Genomic DNA, 21,778 nt, shown 5'->3' on the forward strand with positions numbered 1-21,778 from the left:
AGCCAGTGTAACTAACGGCACGAGGAACGTAACGTCTTAGTTCCCAAGGTTAGTGGGGCATTGACGATGTGGGACGGTTAATATTTCTAACGCTGCCAATATTTATAGGCAATGGTGGTCACCATGAGGTATCCATTTGCCTTTAAGCATACAAATACATGTCATGATAAAAAAATATATGTCCTTCTTAGGAATGGTATGCAATTTTGAGATGATATCAGGAAATATATAAACACTAAACCAAAGTGACTTTAACTCTATGTGATCACGTGTTCTTACCCCTATGATGTTTTTAAAGAAACTTATTTAAAACTTGCTTTTTAAGCTGAAGATGCAACACATACCGTAGCTTCGAATTCCACCGAGTTTTGAAATCTTGGATGATAATGGATTATAAGATCGTTCTTTTATTTCCCCGCTCTCCTCGCTGTACTTATTACGAGTTGTATAAGTTTCTAAGAAACATGTATACTACAAATATATCACAGATTTCCCATCTATTTTAGGAATTGTATAAAATGTCAGATTCAATACTTTATAGCTAACATAAATAAGATGTAGGATAGATCTAACAAATCTGTGACTAAATTACCGGAATAAACGACCTCGCATTCTTGTTTTTCATTATTTTCGGTATAAGAAACTTAAAAACAATGATGAATGGAAAACACCCAATACCTATATGCATGGAAAATACCATTATTATCTGTTTCGAGGGTAAATTGATCTCTTGAATCGCCAGGATTGAGAGACCGCAGATCATTTGACGTTTAATACCCTTGGGATTGTATATAAGCATTTATATACTTATAATATATGTGTCATAAAAATGTTCTTAAATGTTGTCTCCATTTAATTACATGAATCGTAAAAATAAGCCAAAATTCACTTAGTATAGTGCTACTTAACTTATAAAAAGCAAATAATAACAAATTCACAGGGAACCTACATTGCGTACTTATATACATATATATGTTTTAAGTTATTTCAATTAAATAACAAATACAATTTTCACGTTGTTCGATGCCTTAAAATATATCAGATTTTCGATTCACTATGAAAATGCTGCGACATTCTTGCCAACATTCCAAGCGTTCATTAATGCTCAGTAACTATTTTTAATTAATCTTGTATATATTTATTAAAGCCCACAATGTGAATTGTTATATAAGCTTACAAATAACAATTATATTATTTTCCTACTAAGCTTATAATTGAGATAACTGTTCCTTGAAACTCAATCTGCGTCTTAATAACCCTCGAATACCATAATCTGCATGCAAGGTCCCGGGATACTTTTATGTCAGATTTCATAACAATCGGTTTAGCCATTTAGTAGAGATTAGTTCGCTGTATATCTTTAGCAACTACTTTCAATATTAGTACGATCAATAAAATGATTTCCATTTTTTAAATGATAAGGACCAATAATATATTTTTTTTTCCAGCCTATTGCCATCCACTGCTGGGCGAAAGCCTCCGCCATAGAACGCCACCCATCCCGATCTCGAATCTATCCCATACCTGTCAATCTATACTAATATTATAAAGCTAAGAAGTACGATTGTTTATTTGAAAGCACTAATCTTAGGTTTTATCAGTTCGATTTGAAAAATCGGTGCGGTGTAATAACGTTTAACTACCGATGTAAACGGTAGAAGAAGCCCTGCAAACATACATATAGCTAAACATTTGTATATATCGCCAGTGGTTTACTAACTAAACTTTAAACCACACTTCCCAAAAGTTTAGCGGTTTAGCATTTCCTTCCACTTGGCGATATATTATATAAAGTTACTGAAACTGTTTCTTTTAGTAAGACTGTCATTACTAAACGTAAATAAAAGTCAGCAGTTTTGAAACATGTTTAGCTTACTCCATTGATTCTGATTATGCAATTTTTTTTTTAATATTAAACACTTTTTTTTAAACTTGGACTTTGTAGCGCTGAATCAGTATAAACAATATCTTGAATTATAATTATCATACGCAAATAAATGGCGTACGTAATTGAAATGTAATAAACATATGTTTTTTCTTTTCATTAAAAAAATATTTAGTTATAGACATAGTAGATATTTATTTATATAAAGGAAAAAAAAAAATAAAAAAAAATAGGATACAATAGTATTTTACCGTTAAATCATAAGTTTCTGTATAAAAATTAAATAAGAACACACACAGTGACACTGACTGTAATCAGTGTCATATAATTAAAACAAAACATTATTAACTACCATTAGATTCTAGTCTTACAAAGTTAAATCTATAGCAATAAGATAAACTAGCCGACATTAGTATGCTGCTATTATTTTATTTAAGTACTTTATAAATATTTTTATTTTTTTTATTTTGCACGGGGAGAGTAATTGTTTATAATATCTCGTACAATATATATTAAACGTTTATCAATAATACGTTTTCATTATAACCAGCTGGTACATCTTAAGTGACTTATTAATCCTTTCAGATATATAAATTAAGACCATGAAAGCATCTGTCCGGAAAGGATATGTGAGTGCGTAGTTACTCTCTTTAAATTTTATATTTTTTCCTTTTTTTAATATGAAACTATCCCTTTTTGAACTGTTAGTTTTTGACACTTAATCTCATTTAATTAGAGTCTGCTTATCCTCTCTATTACCAGCAGCTTTAGCGGTAGCTGGAATTTATAAATTATGAGGACGGCTATGAGTAAAGAGTGGTATTTACGCGGACGTAAATTTAGAACAAAAAATTGTAATGACTGCTATTTTGAACCGAATAAATTATATTTTCTAATCATATCAATATTCCTCAGATGATATTATGATAATTGCAAAGGGGCAACACGAACAATCTAAGCTTCTCTGTAATCATTTATCCTGTCTGCCTGAAGTCTCGCAAAATCCCGCAAATTTTTTAACCCGGTATATCGGGATTATATTCTCTAACTGTAACAATATGTCGTCCCTATAGATTTGACAGGTTGTAGGATGGTGACGTATTTAAATATATTATATATGTATTTTTTTCTATTGTGGAATGCCACAATAGAAAAAAATACATCTATAATATTCAAATCAAATGTGATTTGAACGCTGTTTCAATGGAAACAAATACAATTTATGTTTGAATGAGTTATACTGTAAGAATTAGAACATAATATAAAACAACAACCTACAGATCTTTGTTTATTTTTAACTTTTTTTCCATCCATAATCACTTAATTATAACTTTCTTATTAGAATTTACTGTTTCAATACAGAAATAATTAATAAAAAATGACATGCTTCAGAGTTTGTATTAGAATACATGATTACAAACAGCTCGACAACGTCACACAGGAACTATACTATACCCAATACCTATACTAGTCAGGCACGTAGATTCTCTTTTATTATTTATTTATTATACAACGCGAACTTACAAACTGTTAAGCGCCATCTATATAAAAAATCAGACACACAAAATTTTTCAAAGTAAGTACGAACAGAAAACAAATAAAAATATATTTTATTTATAGTAAATCTGTTCTAATTATTGAAAAGTGTTAATACATATTTTTTTTGAGAGCATTATTTATTATATAAAATATCGTAAAAATTACCTGCTTCATACATGCCCGTCACCGTTCTATATATTAATATATTTTTACTAATATAATTTTTTTATATAGTATGTATCGGCTTTATTTATTTCGACAATTCAGAATTAAAAATATAGTTCAATTTATACATGCGATTTTGGACATAAGAGTTAAATTTATTAACAGGGCAAGTTGAGGGCATGGACTATTACTGCACTTTCAGCGTTAAAAATAAAATAACATATTTAAAATTAAAACATTTATTGTGTAACATTTTATGTAAATTCTCTAAAAAAAAATCTCAATTTGATTTGATATATAATTTTGTATATTTTAAATTATATAATGTTAAATGGAAATTTTTAGTTGTAAGATATGACAAATAAAAAAATATACATATTTATAATTTATATAACAACATTTAAAGATTTTATTTTTTAAATCTATCGTTATTTTACACTGTTTATTTTTGTAGAATGTCATCATGATCAACTGACACCTTCTAAGCTGCCGGACTATAAAATTAATTCGCAAATATAGTTCCAATACTGGACCAAACGACTTTTGTGTTATATCTGAGTTGGTCCTGAAACATTTCGTCCAGGTTATAATCTTTGTCATCGACCAAAACTACAGGTGCTTCGATATCTTTCAGTGCCTGGCAAAGTTTAACAATTTCATTTCTTTCTGGCGTTTTCGTTTTTAGGATAAGCATCACGGCGCCGCCGTTTACAACAAAGTCCATGAGCTCGTAAACATTTCGACATGTCGTTATGTTCACGGCTATAACATTCACTGGTTCTCGTATCGCTATGCAAAGTTTATTTCCAACACTAATATTGCTATTATTAGAGTTTATTCTGAAACACTTTTCGTCCTTCAAATTAGTTTTAAATTTATCGGCAACTTTGGACATTTTTAGCAATCGCGTCGTCATTTGTGATTTCAGCCACTTTTCTCTGACTTTCAAAACGTCCGGGACTATAGACATCCTTGATTTGTCCATGTGCCGATGTAAGAGGGAATAGAAAGCCTGCGATGTAATGGGCGGTCCTTCGAAGCAACCGTAATCGTTAATCCATACGATATTCGTTTCAAGGCCAAAGGCGATTTCGTTGGATTCAGCGACGTGACTCGACCAAAGTGAGACACAAAATGGTTTAATCGCTGCCATTATTGACATTAGTTCCTTGTTGGTTCTGTAGGCGTCTATTATAATCGAGTTAGGACTGACGTTGTTGACGTCGCCTGCAAACTCGAAGAGGTACAGCTTGTCCTCATAAACGTGTACCGACGTACAAGCCTTGACGAGTTTTTCTTCAACATCACCGGATGGCTTTTTAGTCTTCCACTCGAGGGCTTTCTTAAACCGAGTCAGCGCACATTCTTGTACGAAAATCTTTTTGAAATGCCAAGGAGACTGCAAAGTAAAATTTCTTATTAAAACTTATGTCTCATGGAGGAAAAGCAGATTATCGACACAGTTATTGAAAGAAATGGCTCATACATATACATATATATACTACGGTCATTTCGCTGATTAGATGAGATTTTTGATGGTTTATCCCCTGTACTTGTTATAGTATATGTTATAAGCGTGTTTACGCTTTTTTCAGAACGACTGAATTAACAAGTGCTTTGTTCGTTGCTTATAATTCGCATTGAGCTATGCGGTGAAGGCAAACATCGTGTAAATCTGCATATATGTATGTGTGAGTAAGTGCAAATATATAAATTTATATACATCATAAAATTAAATATATATTACTTCATTTACACTAAATCATGGTGTTACCTTTTTTATTTTATTGTCATAGGAGCTACTTTTAAACTTTATTTTACCTACAAACCCATTACACATTCAATTACAGTCTGTTTAATATGTCCCACTACTCTAGGTTTGGTGCTAATTCTACTCCATTTAAGCCTTTTTGTATATATATATATATTATATAGCATTATATATATATATATAATGCTATCATTAATTCTTTTCGTTTTTATTATCTCGCTGGAAAAATGCGTTACGCGTTTTTCCCACGTGGAAGTTGAGGGGTATGTGTGACTCGGCGTCCTGGGCATCGGGCCCAGGACGCCGCGTGCACCCCAGTACACCAGAACATCCACTAAAAAACCAACGGTACCCTCTCTGTATCTTCGGCGGGCGCCACGGGATCGCTTTTGTATTCTACAGTGACAATTATAATAAATTCCTATCTTAACTTATGTTTAAATTGCAACTAACTTGACTGGTAGCATAGAGGAAGGTGTCTACAGCTGAGTCAATATCGGATTTTTCTGTTACAATGCCCACACAACCCGTACGAAGTTCTGAAAAAAAATACAGGATTTATTTCGGTAATATTATCAACAAAGCAATAAAGTAACTAAAAATGATTACTTGTCATGTCAATTTTTTGTTAACAATTCATAAATTAACTTAACAAAAACTTTCGTTATCACTTTAATGGACTTTTGATTATTTTAGTCTGCATTAGACAAAATATTTCACCCTAAATTATTTCTTTTAAAATAAAAAAAAAATAATAAACTACCTTTCATATTTGAAAAATTTATACATTGCAAAGGTGTGTCAGGTGCAGGATTAGACATGAATATTAAATTAATATTATTAAGCCTGAAAATAAAAAATATATTATTCTTTTATTTTATTAAATTTTACACACGGTAGGGACAGCACACACCACAAGGGCATTTTAGATGAGTGACCCAATTCAGACAAGGGTAAAATGGTGTATATGATATAATGCAACATTACTTACGATTAAGTGTTGCCATGATATGAATTATAAGAAAAAATAATCACCCAGCTTCATGACAAAGTTTGACAAACAGTGAACATATCACAGCGATTTCCTTGGTAGACAATATAGTAATTGTTGGAGCTGATGACTGAGCAATGTAACCAAGGCTAGCCAGGGTCGCATCTGCAGTCATTATTATTTCTGAAACTAAATTTAATATGTTATGGACTATGGAATAAAATATATTTTTTATATTAATTAGACAATAAAGACAAATGGCATACATTCACACTACTTTTCTAATAATTAACAAAAGCATCTCTATTATTTTAATGAATTGTGTTTGTACACTAACTGTTCTAGTTTTGCATTATGGTATATACTGTATATTGAATTATTCATTCAAATAAATGCATTTATACTGTCACAAGTACTTTTTCATTATGAAAAATTATTAAAAACATTCTGACCAACTTAGAGAACAATAGAGTTAAAATGTCTGTATTTATATAAATATTAAACACTCAAATAATTTTTGACAAAATTTTACATTTGAAGAACTATATGACACGGATATACATAGATTCTAACTTAAGATATCGGACTAAAATTTGGAAAATACTTTATCTCATCTCTAAAATTAAAGAAAATTAATAAGACACATGTGTGTCAATTCAGACTTCAGTTGTGTGCTTGTGGGATATTGCAAGCTGACATGTAAAAACAATAAAAAATAAACAAGTCAAATTGTTAAAAACATAAAATTATTTTTTTTATACTTACTGTAAGATTTCTCCGCTGTTGTAAATGAACTTTGGTAAATAAGATTCTGTTCTAGCAATTTCATATCGAAATTTTTAACTTCTGCAATGGGTTTCTTTCTTAAAAGATACTCAAGCTGACAGAATAAATCTATATTTTTTGTTAACTTCTCTGCCAAGTCCAAATATTTCACTGAATTCTTATCCAAAGAAGTTGATGGGGTATTAAGTGTCGGTATTTGTCTTGTATAATCAGAAAGATATATTTGGTTTTTGCATATATCATATTCAACATCTCCATTATCACCATAACCCTTTGAATGGAATACCGAATTTTCCTTTAAGTACTCCTAAAAAGAGAACTCTCTTAATTATTGAATAATTTATATGTACCTATTAAGTTTATTTAAATGACAATTAGTTTTGATAAAGTTATTTCTTTGAAATATAAGTAGAATATAAACACTTAAAACTTACTTCAGCCAAACTAACGTTAATTATTTCCTCGTCGAGTCTCAGATCAGTTGTAGATGTCATTCTGAGAAATTGCAGTGATTTCCTAAAGTTAAAAGAATGTTTATGAATAGTTTTAAAGTTTTTAAGTGTACATCAAACTTGACAAGTGTCAATGCTTGTGAGTTACGGCCTGCGATAATACTATCACGTTATGTGATGACATAATATGTTTATGTATATCTTGATAACGATTCCAAATGTTATCAGTTTTTTTGTAGTCAATAAAATTAATCTAACGTGGTAGTTGAAAAGAATTTATCACTATTCACTTCAAATCTTTACTTACAAACGTTTTACGTTCGTCATAATTGCTTTTCAATATCGAATATCGATAATTAAATTTAAGACATTTATAATTACAGCCTTGATAGACGATCAAAATAAAACTTATTTTTCCTATATTCATTTCTATATGGTAAATATTATGTTTTTTAAAGGATATATTAAAACTTGGAAACTTAGAAAATTAAAAGTGGTACTGAATCAAAATAAAATACTGGAACAATAGCAAATAGACTATTCAACTATACTTTTACTACTTATTACCCACTTTATGGTTAATCTCTTATATTTATCATTCAACGAAAATTGCATCGTATTATTATAACAGTTTTTAAACCAGTAACTAATTTGCAGGTATTTAGCGACAAAAATGTAAACTTCTGTTGTTATAAGCGTCATTATTATAAATAAATAAAAAATCATTACAGATCACACCAACTTTATTTAAAATGTAATAGTCAGACGTTTTTAGGAATTCATAAAAGTAAGAAAATAATGTATGAGATGGTAGTGCAAACTTAAATAATTTCAACATTGTAATCAATTGACTTGAGTTTGAGTCTTAAACGTATCTATTAATATCATTATATATTAATTTCGTCTAATAGCTCGTGTTCAACTATATTAGGTCGTAATTTCCTGACCTAATGAAATATAGTAATTTCAATATATAAATCTCATAGTTCTTTGATCTCCAATTATAAATCTAAATAAATGGATAACGTAGAAAGAAAAAAGTGGGTATGGGAGTTCCTCTAGGGTCACTACTTGGAATTTTTTTACAGTTTGATTTGCATGAAAAAAGGTTTAGGCAAACTTTTACATTTGGTTATTTACCTGATGTAAAGCCTTTTGCCGGTGGATTAATTTCCGCCACCATACGCATTTTTACGCTTGATCGATGAATGCTCTCAAACATTCCCTTATCGGCAGCCACGGAGTAACACCTACGAGTTTAAATTGTGTGGTTCTACTATATTCCGCCGAAGCCATACTAAAAATTATTTAAATCGCGACACTCAAATAATAGAAGTATAGAACTTAATAGCAGTTAGGTTTGACATGGCGCTAAATTCATACCCTGCATACTGGTCACTATCAGATGTTAAAAATAGTTATACTAAATGTCAAATGCCACTTTATCGTTCCAATTTTGAAGACCAAACAAACGATAGAGCTCATGACGTTTGTAACGTATCTATTTTGTAGTAATTTTATTATATTTATGATCACGGAAAGTGATTTTTTTAAGTGAAACATGCTTCGAAATTAGGGGTAGGTATAGTTGAATATGAAGATGGCCAGTATGACTCGAAGCAGGGGCCAAGTTTATAGTGTTGGAAATTACCTGATGACCGGTAAGGTCTTGGGAAAAGGGCATTTTGCAAGAGTGGAAGAAGCAACGCATAGGATCATTGGAAAGAAGGTCCAAATATTTTTATTCTTTTGAATTTTAATGTTTGAGTTTGTTATTATGAATTTATAAGCTATGGTCACAAAGTAATTTGAAATAGACTTTATCATAACATTATCTATTCTACCGCCAAACAGCAATAAGTACTTTCTTAGTGTTTTTGTGTTCCGGTTTGAAGGATGTGTCAGCCAGTGCAGCTACAGGTACAAGGGAGATAATCTCTTAGTTCCCAAGGTTGCTGGTGCGTCGCTGACATAAGGAAGGGTATGGGGTGTTTCATAGTGTTAGTGTCTACAGTTGGCTGTGACTACTTACCATCAGGTGGTGTACATATACTAAAAAGGTGCATATACTTATTTAAGCGCGGGAGAAGTTTTACTTCTTTCGCGTAATTAAAAATAGTATGGTAAATATAATATTAGAGATGAACACGATGCTATCAGCATTAGACAACGATTTGACATTTAATTGGCGGATTAGCGGGCATCTTCATCATGTATTTCTCAAATCACCTTGTGCCAAATAAAAAAAAAATACCAAAATTTACTTATATCATTTTTTTCAAATGCTCCTAAAGAAAAATAACTTCAAAAGGGGTCTCTCTGTCTTGTGACGGTGTCGGTGGCAGATTTTTGACCAATAAGCTGGTGTATTACTTCTATACTGAATTAAAATAATAATATAGCTTCGTACCGTAGTGTATTTTGTACGACTCAAAGCACTGCCACGTAGAGTCCTATACGGTCGAAAAAAAATGTTTCGTCTCATTTCAGCAACTATTTTTGTTATTATATTTTTTAAATTGCAATCAGGTAGCTATCAAAATCATCGATCTAACTTGCATCAAGGAAGAGTACGCGCGTCGGAACTTGCACCGTGAACCGAGAGTGATGGCCAAGCTTCGACACCCTTGTATTGCCGCATTGTACGAGACAATGATGGTAAATTTATTAACAAACCTTTTACTATTTACGTACGGTATTTTATGCTGCGAGTCAACTAAGGTAGTCCGAAAAGAAAAACTTACAAATGTTTCGGCATCCCCACGTAAAAAATAAATCTTAGTAGCTATCAGAGTATATATAATGCTTATATCTCGTCTCGAAAGGCTGAACCTTTTCACTAACATTATCAACAATTTACAAAAATCCTAAATTGACATTGAAAAATGTATCTATTTAATTCTAAATTTATTGAAATAATGTTTATTTATTCTATGTAGCATATTTGCATAAAAGAACGATTTTCCAGCACGGTCCCCGCCTGTACGTGGTAATGGAAGCGGCGTGTGGCGGCGATCTATGCGCGCATGTGCTGCAAGCGCGCGGCTCTGCTCGGGGGCTCCCCGAGCCTCGCGCGCGCTCGCTTGGGGCTCAGTTAGTGTCCGCTGTGCGGCACATGCACTCACGTGGAGTTGTACATCGGTAAATGACTAGGACTAAATAGGCAATGATTCTTTCTGGGAAAACCTTATTCAAAAATACCATAAATCAATTCATGAAATCATGAATTCATGTCATGTCAATCATGAATCAATTAAATCTAATTGTTTTTGTTTTAATTTGAATACAATTATTTGACAGGGATTTGAAGATGGAAAACATCATGTTGGATAGCACAAAGCAGTACATCAAGATTGTTGGTAGGTTTGAAAAGACCTTAAATAGATTATTCATTAAATATACCGTCTTCAGCGTATTTGTCATCCATATTTAAAAGCAACTAAAAGAATCGTGAAAATAACTCGAAAAAATAGAAATAAAATACTTTGTATAACGTGATTTTCAAATATCTATTCGCCGTAGTAAATCTATCAATTAGGTTTTACTAAAAAGCTCTATCCTGAGATAATCAACATTAATTGATCGACAAACAGTATTGGAGTACTTTTATTTTGGTTGTACTTTTCGAATGTAGTAAAAATTGTCGCGGGTCATTTAATCAAATCTCGCGTAACGTGTCCTTCTGTCGTGTTTAGAGCAAATACTAGTAAGTGATATGTCTAGATTTCGGTCTGTCTAATTTGTGGCGTGCGGGCGGCGCGCTCGCAACTCCGTGCGGTTCGCTTGAGTACGCCGCGCCGGAGCTGTTCGAGGACGGACGTCGCTACGGACCGGAAGTCGATCTGTGGAGCATGTCAGTGGTATTTTAAACACACTAATATGATCGAGCCCTGTTTTTAAGTAATCACAAGATTTATTCACGATTTTAATCGTCTTTTTGGCGAAGTTGAATTTGATAATACTTATGAGTTGAGGATCTTTTTCGGTAAAATCTCTTGTTAATAAATGAGCGCTTCATTGCGATATGGCATTTAAATGAATTTATTTATATTACATCGGACGTATTTGTCATTACGATCACAATACTATGCGGTGCCATTAATGTGATCATTTCCCCAGCGGTGTCATAGTGTACGGCATGGTGACGGGTGGGTTACCGTTTTCGTCGGCGACGGGAGGAGGGAGCGGCTCGCGTTCGCAATTACGAGCCGCCATCGCACGCGGCGTTACTCGTCGACAACGAGCAGCGCTCGTTTGCGTCTCCACGGGTGAGGTTAACAATATTGATAGTAAAATGGCAACTTAAAATTGCATAAGAACTTCAGTACCTTTGATATAGATATATGTAATTCAAATAACACACAACATCCCTGTCAACGGAGACGAAATCCCCTATTAATACCGACCGCAAATGCCTCGGAGTAATAAGGCTTGCTCATAATTATACCCTCACTAGGCCTTACAAGTCTCCTTAGGATAGCGTTTCAATATAGTAGTCCATAACTCATCTTTTGACCAGAAGGTTTGCAGCTAATTCAACCTGACCAAATGCGGGGTAAACACATCTCTCTCTTTTATCGATCTGATTTTCGGTTAAAATGCTGACCGTTACTTAAGGGATTTTACATTCAAAATCACTCGTCCAGCTCCAGTCTCCGCCTCATATTGCCATTTTGATGGCGTAATTTTTTATTTCACTTGGTGTAGCCAACTCCATTTTTTGGACGAGCAGAGCAGATGATGTGGGTCACACGGTATGTGACGGTCGTAGCAAAAGTCAAACAAGGTAATTATGTCGATAAAAGTCAGCTGGTTTGCCATTAGCAAGTTTTTGCTTCAAAATAGTTCATGAATCGTCAACTAATACTCTCTTGTGCTTCTTTGCCTATTCATTCCAATTGTAACAATTGATGCCATTGTATTCAATTTTTCTTTACCTTCAGCCGTGTGCTGATTACTACTTACTAATATTTCGTTTTAATTTCAGGTATATTTTGTGTTACGGCATTTAGTGATATGGAGAGTATTTAGTAAATTATTTTTCTGCTTTGTTGCCCAATCTCCTTGGACTATTTTTTTTTTAATTACAGTCCTGTTTAAAAATTATGAAATGGAAGTAGTTTAGTAGTCTTTTAGTTTCAATTATGATACACTTGGCTGAGTTACATTTAATTTTTTATATCGAGTATTTTGAGTTTGGTGATATGTTATTAATAATATCATTAAATAAATTTCCGTGTTACATAGAGTACTTTATTCAACTATTATTATTATTTATGAAACATTAAGCCTATGCCATCAAAAATTTATTTTAATTATACACTACATATATACACATTATTTATTAATATTTTTTATCACTGCAATAGGACAAGAGTTCACATTCAAATTTAATATGATTTATCTTCCGTACAGGATCAAATTGTAATAATTATTTCTTTCACACACACAACAAAATTAATCAATTTTAAATGATGTATATTAACACAAGAACTTCAGTACTTATTAAGTCCATTTCAGTCTATGCTGATAAACATTCTCACGTTTTTTCTTCGTGATGACGGTTCCCCCGTGGGATGCCTGAAACAAATACATTTTATTTTAGGAATATGAAATAATACCACGTATGTAGTGCAGTGTAATGAAAAGATTGTGTAGACTGACATACATATGTACACATACAATATACAATGAAATATATTTTAGAAGGATTTTTAATAAAAACGTTAAATAATAATTTAATGGATAATATTTATAATAGCTTTTTTTTTAAAATAATTAAATACTATTTAATATTAGATCGATTTAAATTCTACCCTGTCTGCATTTGCTGTCATGCTTGGACCACGTTACCAAGTTATCGACAAAATTAAAATAAGAATAAGTACAAAAACTTTCGGTTAATTTGAATTGGTCTAACATATGCTGTTGATAAATTGAAATGTTTTCAGAATGTAAAAACTTCATCCAGCAGCTCCTTGAACCGAAAGTGGAGCTCCGGATGAAGATAGAGGAAGCGGCGAGACATCGTTGGGTCAAAAAGTCAGGCATGAGAATGAAAACTCACCCGCTTGGAGCCCTCGATTCCAAAGCTAATAGAGAGGTATCCAGTTTGTGGAACTGCATTAACTGCCTCTTTTTTCTCAAATAATCTTATCTTTACATGTTTAGACAAGTTGTCTGTGAAGGTATGATTATTCGAAATAAATTTTGTCAGACAAACTAAAGCAATATTTTGATGTTCACATTTTTGTCATAATATATGCGTTATAACTTCACTTCCGATATTGACAATGTTTTGGGATAAATATTTGCTGTTTAAGATAGAAGTTTTTATATGTATATAACAATAACACGAAAGGTTACTTAAAGTCATTAATTGATATTTATTTTTTATATTTCAGATATATAGACAGATATCAGAATTGTCCGGACAAACTTTAATGGACGTGGTGGCCCATATTAAAGCTGATCCATTCGGCGCAATAGCTGGCATTTACAATATTAAAACACATCTTCATCAACTCCATGCAACATCCATAGTGGACTTACTCTGGTCTGCCAACCCACAAGAATCTAGACCACAAACTCCGCCTGAATATCGCGCTAAATATGAACTCGATACACCTAGTAGCAGTCAAAAGACTCTTTCCATTCCTGACCTTATTACAAAACCGGCAAGAGTTAGTCAATTTGGAATACAAAAATCTGAAATGATAAAACCGACTATTCCCAAAATGGTGAATAGCAGAACTTTAAATGTGAGCAATTTCAATTCCTCGGTCCTTCCAAACACTTCTCAGAAAGTCAATCAAATACCGACTACTACTGTAGTCACAGAATCAAATAAAAGTACAAGATTAACCAGACCATTGGGCGTGTATGGATTGAAAAAGCCAGTTTTCAAGGTGTATGAAAATGGAGACGGATTGGACAGAAGATTGCCCTGTATCAACGAACATTCCAACTTGGACGTGGCAGACGCTAAAAAGACTTCTTGGCAGAATAGAAACCAAAGTGTTAGAAGACCTGATTTGGATGAACCTCTAAGACTCAATAGTTGTCCGAATAGATCTGGGGACGTAAAAAGAGATTCGGTTTATAAACGAGTTGGCGATGGATTACAAAGGTAAATTGTTCATCATTTTTTTTTAATGCTTGGAAGGCTAGCAAAGGACCACCTGATTGTAAGTGATCATCACCGCTTAAGGAAATTGGTACTGTAAGAAATATGAACCATCCCTTACATCGACAATGCGCATCCGCAAAATTTGGGAAGTAAGCGTAATAATGACATTAACGAGCCTTTAGATAACGAGGATATATGGGATTAATAAATCTGTGTTCAACAAGTCCGGGGCAAAATTACAAATATTATTATCTACTCTCTATATCATCATATAAAAATAGTTTGCTTTATTTCTTAGTAATTATTATTTTGAGAGAGAAAAGTTAAAAAAATGTGTGATGGTATTTTTATGTTTTCAGTTGGCGAAATAACGTCACAAGTCCATCGACTCGAATACTTCTACAAAGCACCGCGACAACGATTAAGCGAGGTTCATTAGGGTGATTATTTTTTTATGCATATCTTATATTATATATATTTTTTATGTATATCGCTCTCTAGTTCTTTATATTTTCTCTCCCTCTCTCTAGTTCTCGTTCTCGTTCTCGTTCTCTCTCTCTCTCTCTCTCTCTCCCTCGTTTATCTCTCCTCTTCCTTTTTTATGAAAGTTTCATTTAATATAAATTAGCTAAGGTACACTTCTCAGGGGATATTATAGTGCATATAGGTGCGTACAAATACAAGTGCGCTCTCTATTTTAAATTGCCAATCAGACATATCCAGAATGATTTTTTTTCAATGGATAAACCGTTTTTTAACCCAAAACGTCTGGTTCCGCCGATTATATCAAAGAGGTAGTCAAGTCAGTTAATTTTATGTAAACTTGGGGAAAATGAATCACCTTACGAATATATTTTTGATAAATATGACATAGTTAAAAAGTACTTTTTATTTTCAGAAATATTATCAGTCCACATTCATCGTCGAACAGTCACTGTAAAAGTGAACGAGCGATGCCGGTGAGAACAATACGTTATTAATAATTTGAGTTCTATAGATATACATAAAAAGATTAATTGAAAATTTTAGTATTTTTGTTTATCCCGAGTCAAATCAAGTTAAGTACATTTGAACAGCATATCTTTAAACTATTTGTCACTATGGGATAGTTCATGAGCAATGGATAGTCCAAACGACTACTAAGTAGACTTGGAACGAACTTGGAACGAATTAACCGGTTTAACTCGTTAATCTTGACTAAGAAAAATAATGCTTTTTTATTAATCCAATACAATAATCCCTTCTCAAATTATCTGAATGTTATAGTTTGTTTTTTAACGACATGGATTTGATATTATAGTCAAGACAAATATATTTTTTTAGTAACGGTATGAAATCGTTTATTTATATTTAATAACGTTTTTTTAGGTTGGATGGTTCTCAACTAGACCTCTCAGCAAAGAGTCTCACTCGCAGCGGCTGCGTCGGACCGCGCTCATGAAATGACTAAATTATCGATCTATATAATATATTTTTTCGAACGACTTATTTTTTTTAATCTATTAAAATTCCATTCATGTCACGTTTACTGTAATTTTAAGTGAATAAATTTATTATATTTTGACAAGTGTTAGTGTTAAAAATTATAGTATAAATTTTGTTTCACTGCTATTTTGCTAAATAGACCGCAATATTAGTTACGAAAACGGCATTTTATTTGTGGGCAAACAGTCTTTTTAATTTTAGCGGGGTTGGCCCGTGTAGGTGGTGTGCGCGCGCCGGTCTGATACCGGTGCGGTACGGACCGGTGTCAGTGGTAGGGCATGTGCGCGGGCTTGGCCATGGCGGCGAGGCGCGTGTAGGTGGTGTGCGCGCGCCGGTCTGATATCGGAGCGGTACGGAACGGTGTCAGTGGTAGGGCATGTGCGCGGGGTTGGCCATGGCGGCGAGGCGCGTGTAGGTGGTGTGCGCGCGCCGGTCTGATACCGGTGCGGTACGGACCGGTGTCAGTGGTAGGGCATGTGCGCGGGGTTGGCCATGGCGGCGAGGCGCGTGTAGGTGGTGTGCGCGCGCCGGTCTGATACCGGTGCGGTACGGACCGGTGTCAGTGGTAGGGCATGTGCGCGGGGTTGGCCATGGCGGCGAGGCGCGTGTAGGTGGTGTGCGCGCGCCGGTCTGATACCGGTGCGGTACGGACCGGTGTCAGTGGTAGGGCATGTGCGCGGGGTTGGCCATGGCGGCGAGGCGCGTGTAGGTGGTGTGCGCGCGCGCCGGCGCCGCCGCCTCGCTGCTCGCCGCGTCGCTCTTGAACACGGCCACGCCTTTCCACTGGTTCATGTATTGCACTGTAGGGCGACAAAAACATATTTGAGATTTTCGTATACATTATATTAAAATAGAGGATCCAAAATAATTGACGAGGTCGATGAATTTACTTTTCCATAGTCTGACGCAGCAGTCGTCGCCGGACGATGCCAGTAGCGTTCCCGTCACGTTCCAGGAGACGCGCCACACGCACGAGTTGTGATCTTCGAAAGCGGCCATCACTTCCGTCTTGAACCGCACTCCACCACCGTTGGTTGTGCTCGATGATTCCCTGCAATATTTTGATCGGATAGGATGATATGTTAATACGTTTTTTGTTTACTAGTCTTTACTAAACCAACAACATACTTTCTCATATGTGTACTCGTGCTGCCCGTGGCTTAGCAGAAGAAAAGTTAAAAATACATTTGGGACATTTCACTTTGAAGAGGCTTCTGCCCGAGTTTAACAGACTTTACTATTAAAGACTTACGATAGTGGTTCAATCTTGATGATTCTAACGTCTTTGGTAGCAACCGCTAATAGGTGGAAGGAGCGTCCCAAGTTTGGCGCAAAGGCCAAATCGTTAACTGGTTCAACTACAGAAGATAAACATTCAGTTCTCGTCCATCGACGGGACGATTCGCTGTACCTGAAATTGTATATGAGATGTAGATGAAACTACTAGTTTTCGCGCGCGGCTTTTGAGATGCAAGTGTTAGGAATACTAATTTTTCCGGGGAAAAAGTTGAGTATCCTATGACCATAATCTATCTCTATGACAAATTTCATTTAGATCTGTTGTTCAGTCGTTATGATGAGATTAAAAAAATATCCTAAGCATTTCTAATAGCCCATTGAAATGTCACACGGGCTGAATATTTTTTAAAGGACGCAATTTTATGGAACATATGGGAGAGTCAATACAAGCTTAACCTCAAGTTTGTGGGATTGCAGCCCTTGTCCCCCGGCCGCCATCCATCCATGAAAAAAGTGGTGAAAACACGTTTTTCGCGATAAAAGGGCGGCAACCCCATAAACTTGGGGTTAAGCTTGTATTGACCATATACCTGTTCCATAAATAAAATTACGTCCTCTATAGCCGAACATCCGCCGCCGGCTAAACTAAATGAAAACTAAACTCTGTGAACTAAGTTAAGCTAAATTAGAACTACGTTGTCCGTCCACCAAAAAAAAAGCTAAAACTACGTTAGTGATGGTCAGTTTGTGCTAGAACGTAGAGTTAACCGAACGCGATATGAAAGACGACACGAGCAATGACGAGACTTTAGAGGAGGACTATCGTCATAGAAGAAGAAGATTGATTAAGAAAAAACGGAAACATACATACTGGATAAGTCAACAAATTTAGTCCTGGAAAACAAGCAGCGAATTTAACACTTTGTTTAATGATGCTGTTATATACGTGTTTTACCAACAGCGCACGAACGCTCACTGTACAAACACGTTCGAACAACACAATCGACAGGCGTCAGAGGGGTAAGGCAAGGGGGTGAGAGGCGCTTAGTTTAGCTCAGTTACGGATCAGCCGCACAACTAAGTTAGTTCCACTTAGCTGGGGCATTTCACGTAGCTTAGCTGGCATAGTTTGCGGTGGACGCACATGTATGAAAAACTCGCTCAACTATGCGAGCTAAGCTAAACTAACTTAGTTTAGCCGGCGGTGGATTTTCGGCTTAAGAAATATTCAGTTTGACCCTCAAATTATAACATTTCAATGGCCTATAAGGATATTTGAACCTGATTGTTAGCACCATACATTGAAAAGTCATTAAGAGAATATATGTTATGGGATAATTGTAAGGGCCATTAGTTACCCAAAAAATCTAACCAGATTGTAAGCTTACGACAAATTACCAACCACAGACATTGGTGTGATAATGTGTTTGTTCACATATACCTGATACTGATACATCACGTCTTGCCTACTTTTACAAGTTTTTTGTTTAATATATTTTATAATTCAAAGATGATACTCACTCATATATAAATACTTTCTCATTATTTGCAATCTTATCACTTTGGGTTCCTGTTGTATTAACATTATTAGGTTCGTCACTTCCAACAGCCAGCATTGGAGGATTTGAATTACTTCTGTGAAAGGAAAGTTTCAATATATATATATATTTACAAGTAGGCTTTTGTTTTTAAGGACTGAATAAAATGCCTAAAAATGCACTATTTAATTTAATATTAAAATCTGCAGGGCTATTCTGTTAGACATTAAAATTAATTAAAAAAAAAAAAAACTAATGTAAATGTTAATGTAAATAAATTCTGTTGGAACAAACTCGAAACTTAATACAGAAGTAATTATAACATTCGAATAACTAATCAAAAATCATCATTGTTTTAAAAATATATTTCTGATTGCTGACTTAGTTGGCATGAATCCTACATCTCTGGAATACAGTTTTAGCTGTAACACAATTCCGAACTCACCTAGATAATGATGGATTCCATGAAAGGCAACTAATTGAGACTTTTGTTGGTATTTCATGTTGCAATGTCCATTGTGCTAAATTCATAACATCTGGTGCTTCATATATCCTAAAATAAATACAATATATAATAAAATATACATGTACTCATTTAATAAAAAATAGAAATACAAAGTCTTTTAGTTTAATTGGAAAGATCAAATTTTCATTAATTCAATTCCTCACAATGTTCCATCAACACCAACCATTATACTAATTATAAACAACAAAAAAATTCAGTGCTCAAGATCATTTTCATTCCTGCTCAGTGAACTTTTAAATATCTTTTCAAGCCAAAATTGCAATATGCTTATATCAGTTACTAGAGGAAAGTCAGATTAGTTAGTCTAATTTGAACTATTAAATACCGCACATTTATTGGTTGCTGATAGTGTCATGATTAACCAATCACCATTCAGATAAGGAAATTTAGTTATTCAGACTTTGATTTAGGTTACAGAAACTGAAAATACGTCTTTTATATACAAATGAGCAAAAGGTTTTTGTAGCATGATTGATCACCTTATAATACCATCTGCAGAACAAGTTACAAGTAGTAGGCCTAAATGTTTTGGGCCAAATTTTACATCAGTGACTGAAGTTCTGGAATCTACTAAGTTGGATCGTTTAACCCATGTCCGTAGGCCTTTCTCTGAACCTGATGCTGAAGTGTCACCTAAAAAAGTAAAATTAATTGTATAACTCAACAAAGTATTTACAAAAAAATAGTGTTAAATAGTATAGCAACACCTTTTTTAAATTTCTTTTTTTCTATTAATGGAACAAAAAAATTTAAATTTACACTCAACAATTGTCTGTTTACTATTTATATCACTATACTTAAAATAACATATACTTAATAACATACTATTTGATTATTTATTCAAGATTTCAACCAAGGATATAATAAGGATGAGTCTATTCAATAAAGTTAAAAACTGCTGTGGTTAGAGTATGCTTTAATATAGTGGACATTTATAAATAAATTAATAAACCTCACCAACTTCTTCCCATATAGCAGCTGTTCTGTCAAAGGAGCAGGTAGCCAGTACTTGTCCAAATTCAGGATGTGCCCAAGTAACTTTCCACACTGAACCATGATGAGCTTTCCAACTAGCTGTTAGACGCCAGCCTCCTTGGCCATCAGTATCCCACACCTGTAAATGTATTTCAAAGGAGTTTGAGCTTTGCCTCCATTTTAAAACATTATTTTTATTTGCTAAGAAATGATAATATAATATTTAACTAAGTATTTATATCTACAATGAATACAAAGGTTTTAAACATACCAAACTCTGATATCTCGAAAAAATAATAATATCAAATTATTTATTGTCAAATAAGTATATTGGATTTTTACTAAATTATCATTAACGATTGGTAAATATTCTATAATTTATGAAGACAACGTTAAAGATCACAATTTAAAAAAAAAACTAATTCAATAAGTATTACCATTATGTTAAGTGTTTTTGATAATAACAACATAACCTACCTTCACGTACTGATCACTCGAACAAGTGGCCATTCTCTCACCATAGAAGTCATAAGCCACATCGTGAATAAGATCTTTATGATCAGCAATAATAGTTTGAGATTCAAATAAATTAGTAGTTGCTAATTCACTCATTTTATAATAACAAAAAAGGAGACTTTAAAATAACGAGTGCTGATTAATGATAACGGATGAATTGACATTGACTTTGACGTATATAGTATTAAAAATAATAATGACTATTGTGCGTTCATATTTAATAAACTGTGTCGGTAGTATTCATTTTTAGAATAAAACAAATCTTCACATAATTTATGGCTTTTAGTAAATAGTTATATATTTTTTATAACACATAACATATAGGATAATCAAATAAGGTTACAAAAAAAATCTATGGCAAACCTACTGCAAGCGTACTTTTAAATTAAATAATTATTACATAGCATAGCATATCATATACATTATTTTAAAGGTATGTCTTTCAAGGAGTATCTTCTATTCTCAAATAATTCTTAAATCAATATTTCATAAATCTTTATCACTAATTATGATATAAATATCTGCAGCATTGTTTAGCCCAGTCGTACCTAAATAGTTTTTCTGCGTACCACTTGCAGAACGAGCTCATACTTTCCTACGCCTCTATAGCAGAAATTATAATCATTTATATAACTAAAATACATACTAAACCCAAGAATGAATGGATCGATTTGGCCATTTTTTAAATAGTATGATCCAAATATTCTACAGCTAAATAGCAATACTTCGTATTGTTTTGTTTCGATTAGAAGGCTGAATGAGCCAATGTTTGTACAGGCTC

General features: G+C 33.6%; 3 protein-coding genes across 3 annotated transcripts; 1 reads left to right on the forward strand and 2 right to left on the reverse strand.

Moving 5' to 3' along the window:
• Nucleotides 1-3,972: 3,972 nt before the first annotated feature.
• Nucleotides 3,973-7,935, reverse strand: LOC125070331. Its single transcript, XM_047680150.1, has 7 exons — nucleotides 7,897-7,935; nucleotides 7,572-7,653; nucleotides 7,117-7,444; nucleotides 6,396-6,540; nucleotides 6,124-6,206; nucleotides 5,814-5,899; nucleotides 3,973-4,988 (listed from the first exon to the last, which is right to left on the reverse strand). Exons 1-7 carry the CDS (start codon nucleotides 7,914-7,916, stop codon nucleotides 4,092-4,094), a joined length of 1,641 nt encoding a protein of 546 aa, XP_047536106.1. The 5' UTR covers nucleotides 7,917-7,935; the 3' UTR covers nucleotides 3,973-4,091.
• A 1,134-nt stretch (nucleotides 7,936-9,069) lies between these two features.
• Nucleotides 9,070-16,311, forward strand: LOC125070517 (serine/threonine-protein kinase SIK3-like). Its single transcript, XM_047680415.1, has 11 exons — nucleotides 9,070-9,318; nucleotides 10,119-10,247; nucleotides 10,558-10,730; nucleotides 10,890-10,948; nucleotides 11,313-11,442; nucleotides 11,709-11,857; nucleotides 13,541-13,692; nucleotides 13,994-14,718; nucleotides 15,078-15,158; nucleotides 15,617-15,677; nucleotides 16,087-16,311. Exons 1-11 carry the CDS (start codon nucleotides 9,184-9,186, stop codon nucleotides 16,162-16,164), a joined length of 1,872 nt encoding a protein of 623 aa, XP_047536371.1. The 5' UTR covers nucleotides 9,070-9,183; the 3' UTR covers nucleotides 16,165-16,311.
• On the reverse strand, nucleotides 12,872-21,153 carry LOC125070518 (nucleoporin SEH1). Its single transcript, XM_047680416.1, has 9 exons — nucleotides 20,959-21,153; nucleotides 20,464-20,620; nucleotides 19,986-20,139; nucleotides 19,426-19,533; nucleotides 18,964-19,077; nucleotides 17,456-17,614; nucleotides 17,094-17,254; nucleotides 16,856-17,003; nucleotides 12,872-13,169 (listed from the first exon to the last, which is right to left on the reverse strand). Exons 1-8 carry the CDS (start codon nucleotides 21,091-21,093, stop codon nucleotides 16,861-16,863), a joined length of 1,131 nt encoding a protein of 376 aa, XP_047536372.1. The 5' UTR covers nucleotides 21,094-21,153; the 3' UTR covers nucleotides 12,872-13,169; nucleotides 16,856-16,860.
• Between the last annotated feature and the right edge of the window lie 625 nt (nucleotides 21,154-21,778).

This window comes from Vanessa atalanta, chromosome 17 (assembly GCF_905147765.1).
Source record: "Vanessa atalanta chromosome 17, ilVanAtal1.2, whole genome shotgun sequence".
Taxonomy (NCBI): Eukaryota; Metazoa; Arthropoda; class Insecta; order Lepidoptera; family Nymphalidae; genus Vanessa; species Vanessa atalanta.

What these genes read in the sequence shown, in the direction of transcription:
- LOC125070517 (XM_047680415.1), top strand. Translation starts at nt 9,184, where the DNA reads ATGAAGATGGCCAGTATGACTCGAAGCAGGGGCCAAGTTTATAGTGTT. An exon ending in ATAGGATCATTGGAAAGAAG is followed by an intron (nt 9,319 to 10,118) that starts GTCCAAATATTT and finishes AATTGCAATCAG; the next exon opens with GTAGCTATCAAAATCATCGA. An exon ending in GTTGGCGATGGATTACAAAG is followed by an intron (nt 14,719 to 15,077) that starts GTAAATTGTTCA and finishes TTATGTTTTCAG; the next exon opens with TTGGCGAAATAACGTCACAA.
- LOC125070331 (XM_047680150.1), bottom strand. Translation starts at nt 7,916, where the DNA reads ATGACGAACGTAAAACGTTT. An exon ending in ATGACGAACGTAAAACGTTT is followed by an intron (nt 7,654 to 7,896) that starts GTAAGTAAAGAT and finishes TTTTAACTTTAG; the next exon opens with GAAATCACTGCAATTTCTCA. An exon ending in AACAGCGGAGAAATCTTACA is followed by an intron (nt 6,541 to 7,116) that starts GTAAGTATAAAA and finishes TATTAAATTTAG; the next exon opens with TTTCAGAAATAATAATGACT.
- LOC125070518 (XM_047680416.1), bottom strand. Translation starts at nt 21,093, where the DNA reads ATGAGTGAATTAGCAACTACTAATTTATTTGAATCTCAAACTATTATT. An exon ending in TGGAATCCATCATTATCTAG is followed by an intron (nt 19,078 to 19,425) that starts GTGAGTTCGGAA and finishes TTCCTTTCACAG; the next exon opens with AAGTAATTCAAATCCTCCAA. An exon ending in GAGAAAGTATTTATATATGA is followed by an intron (nt 17,615 to 18,963) that starts GTGAGTATCATC and finishes ATACAATTTCAG; the next exon opens with GTACAGCGAATCGTCCCGTC.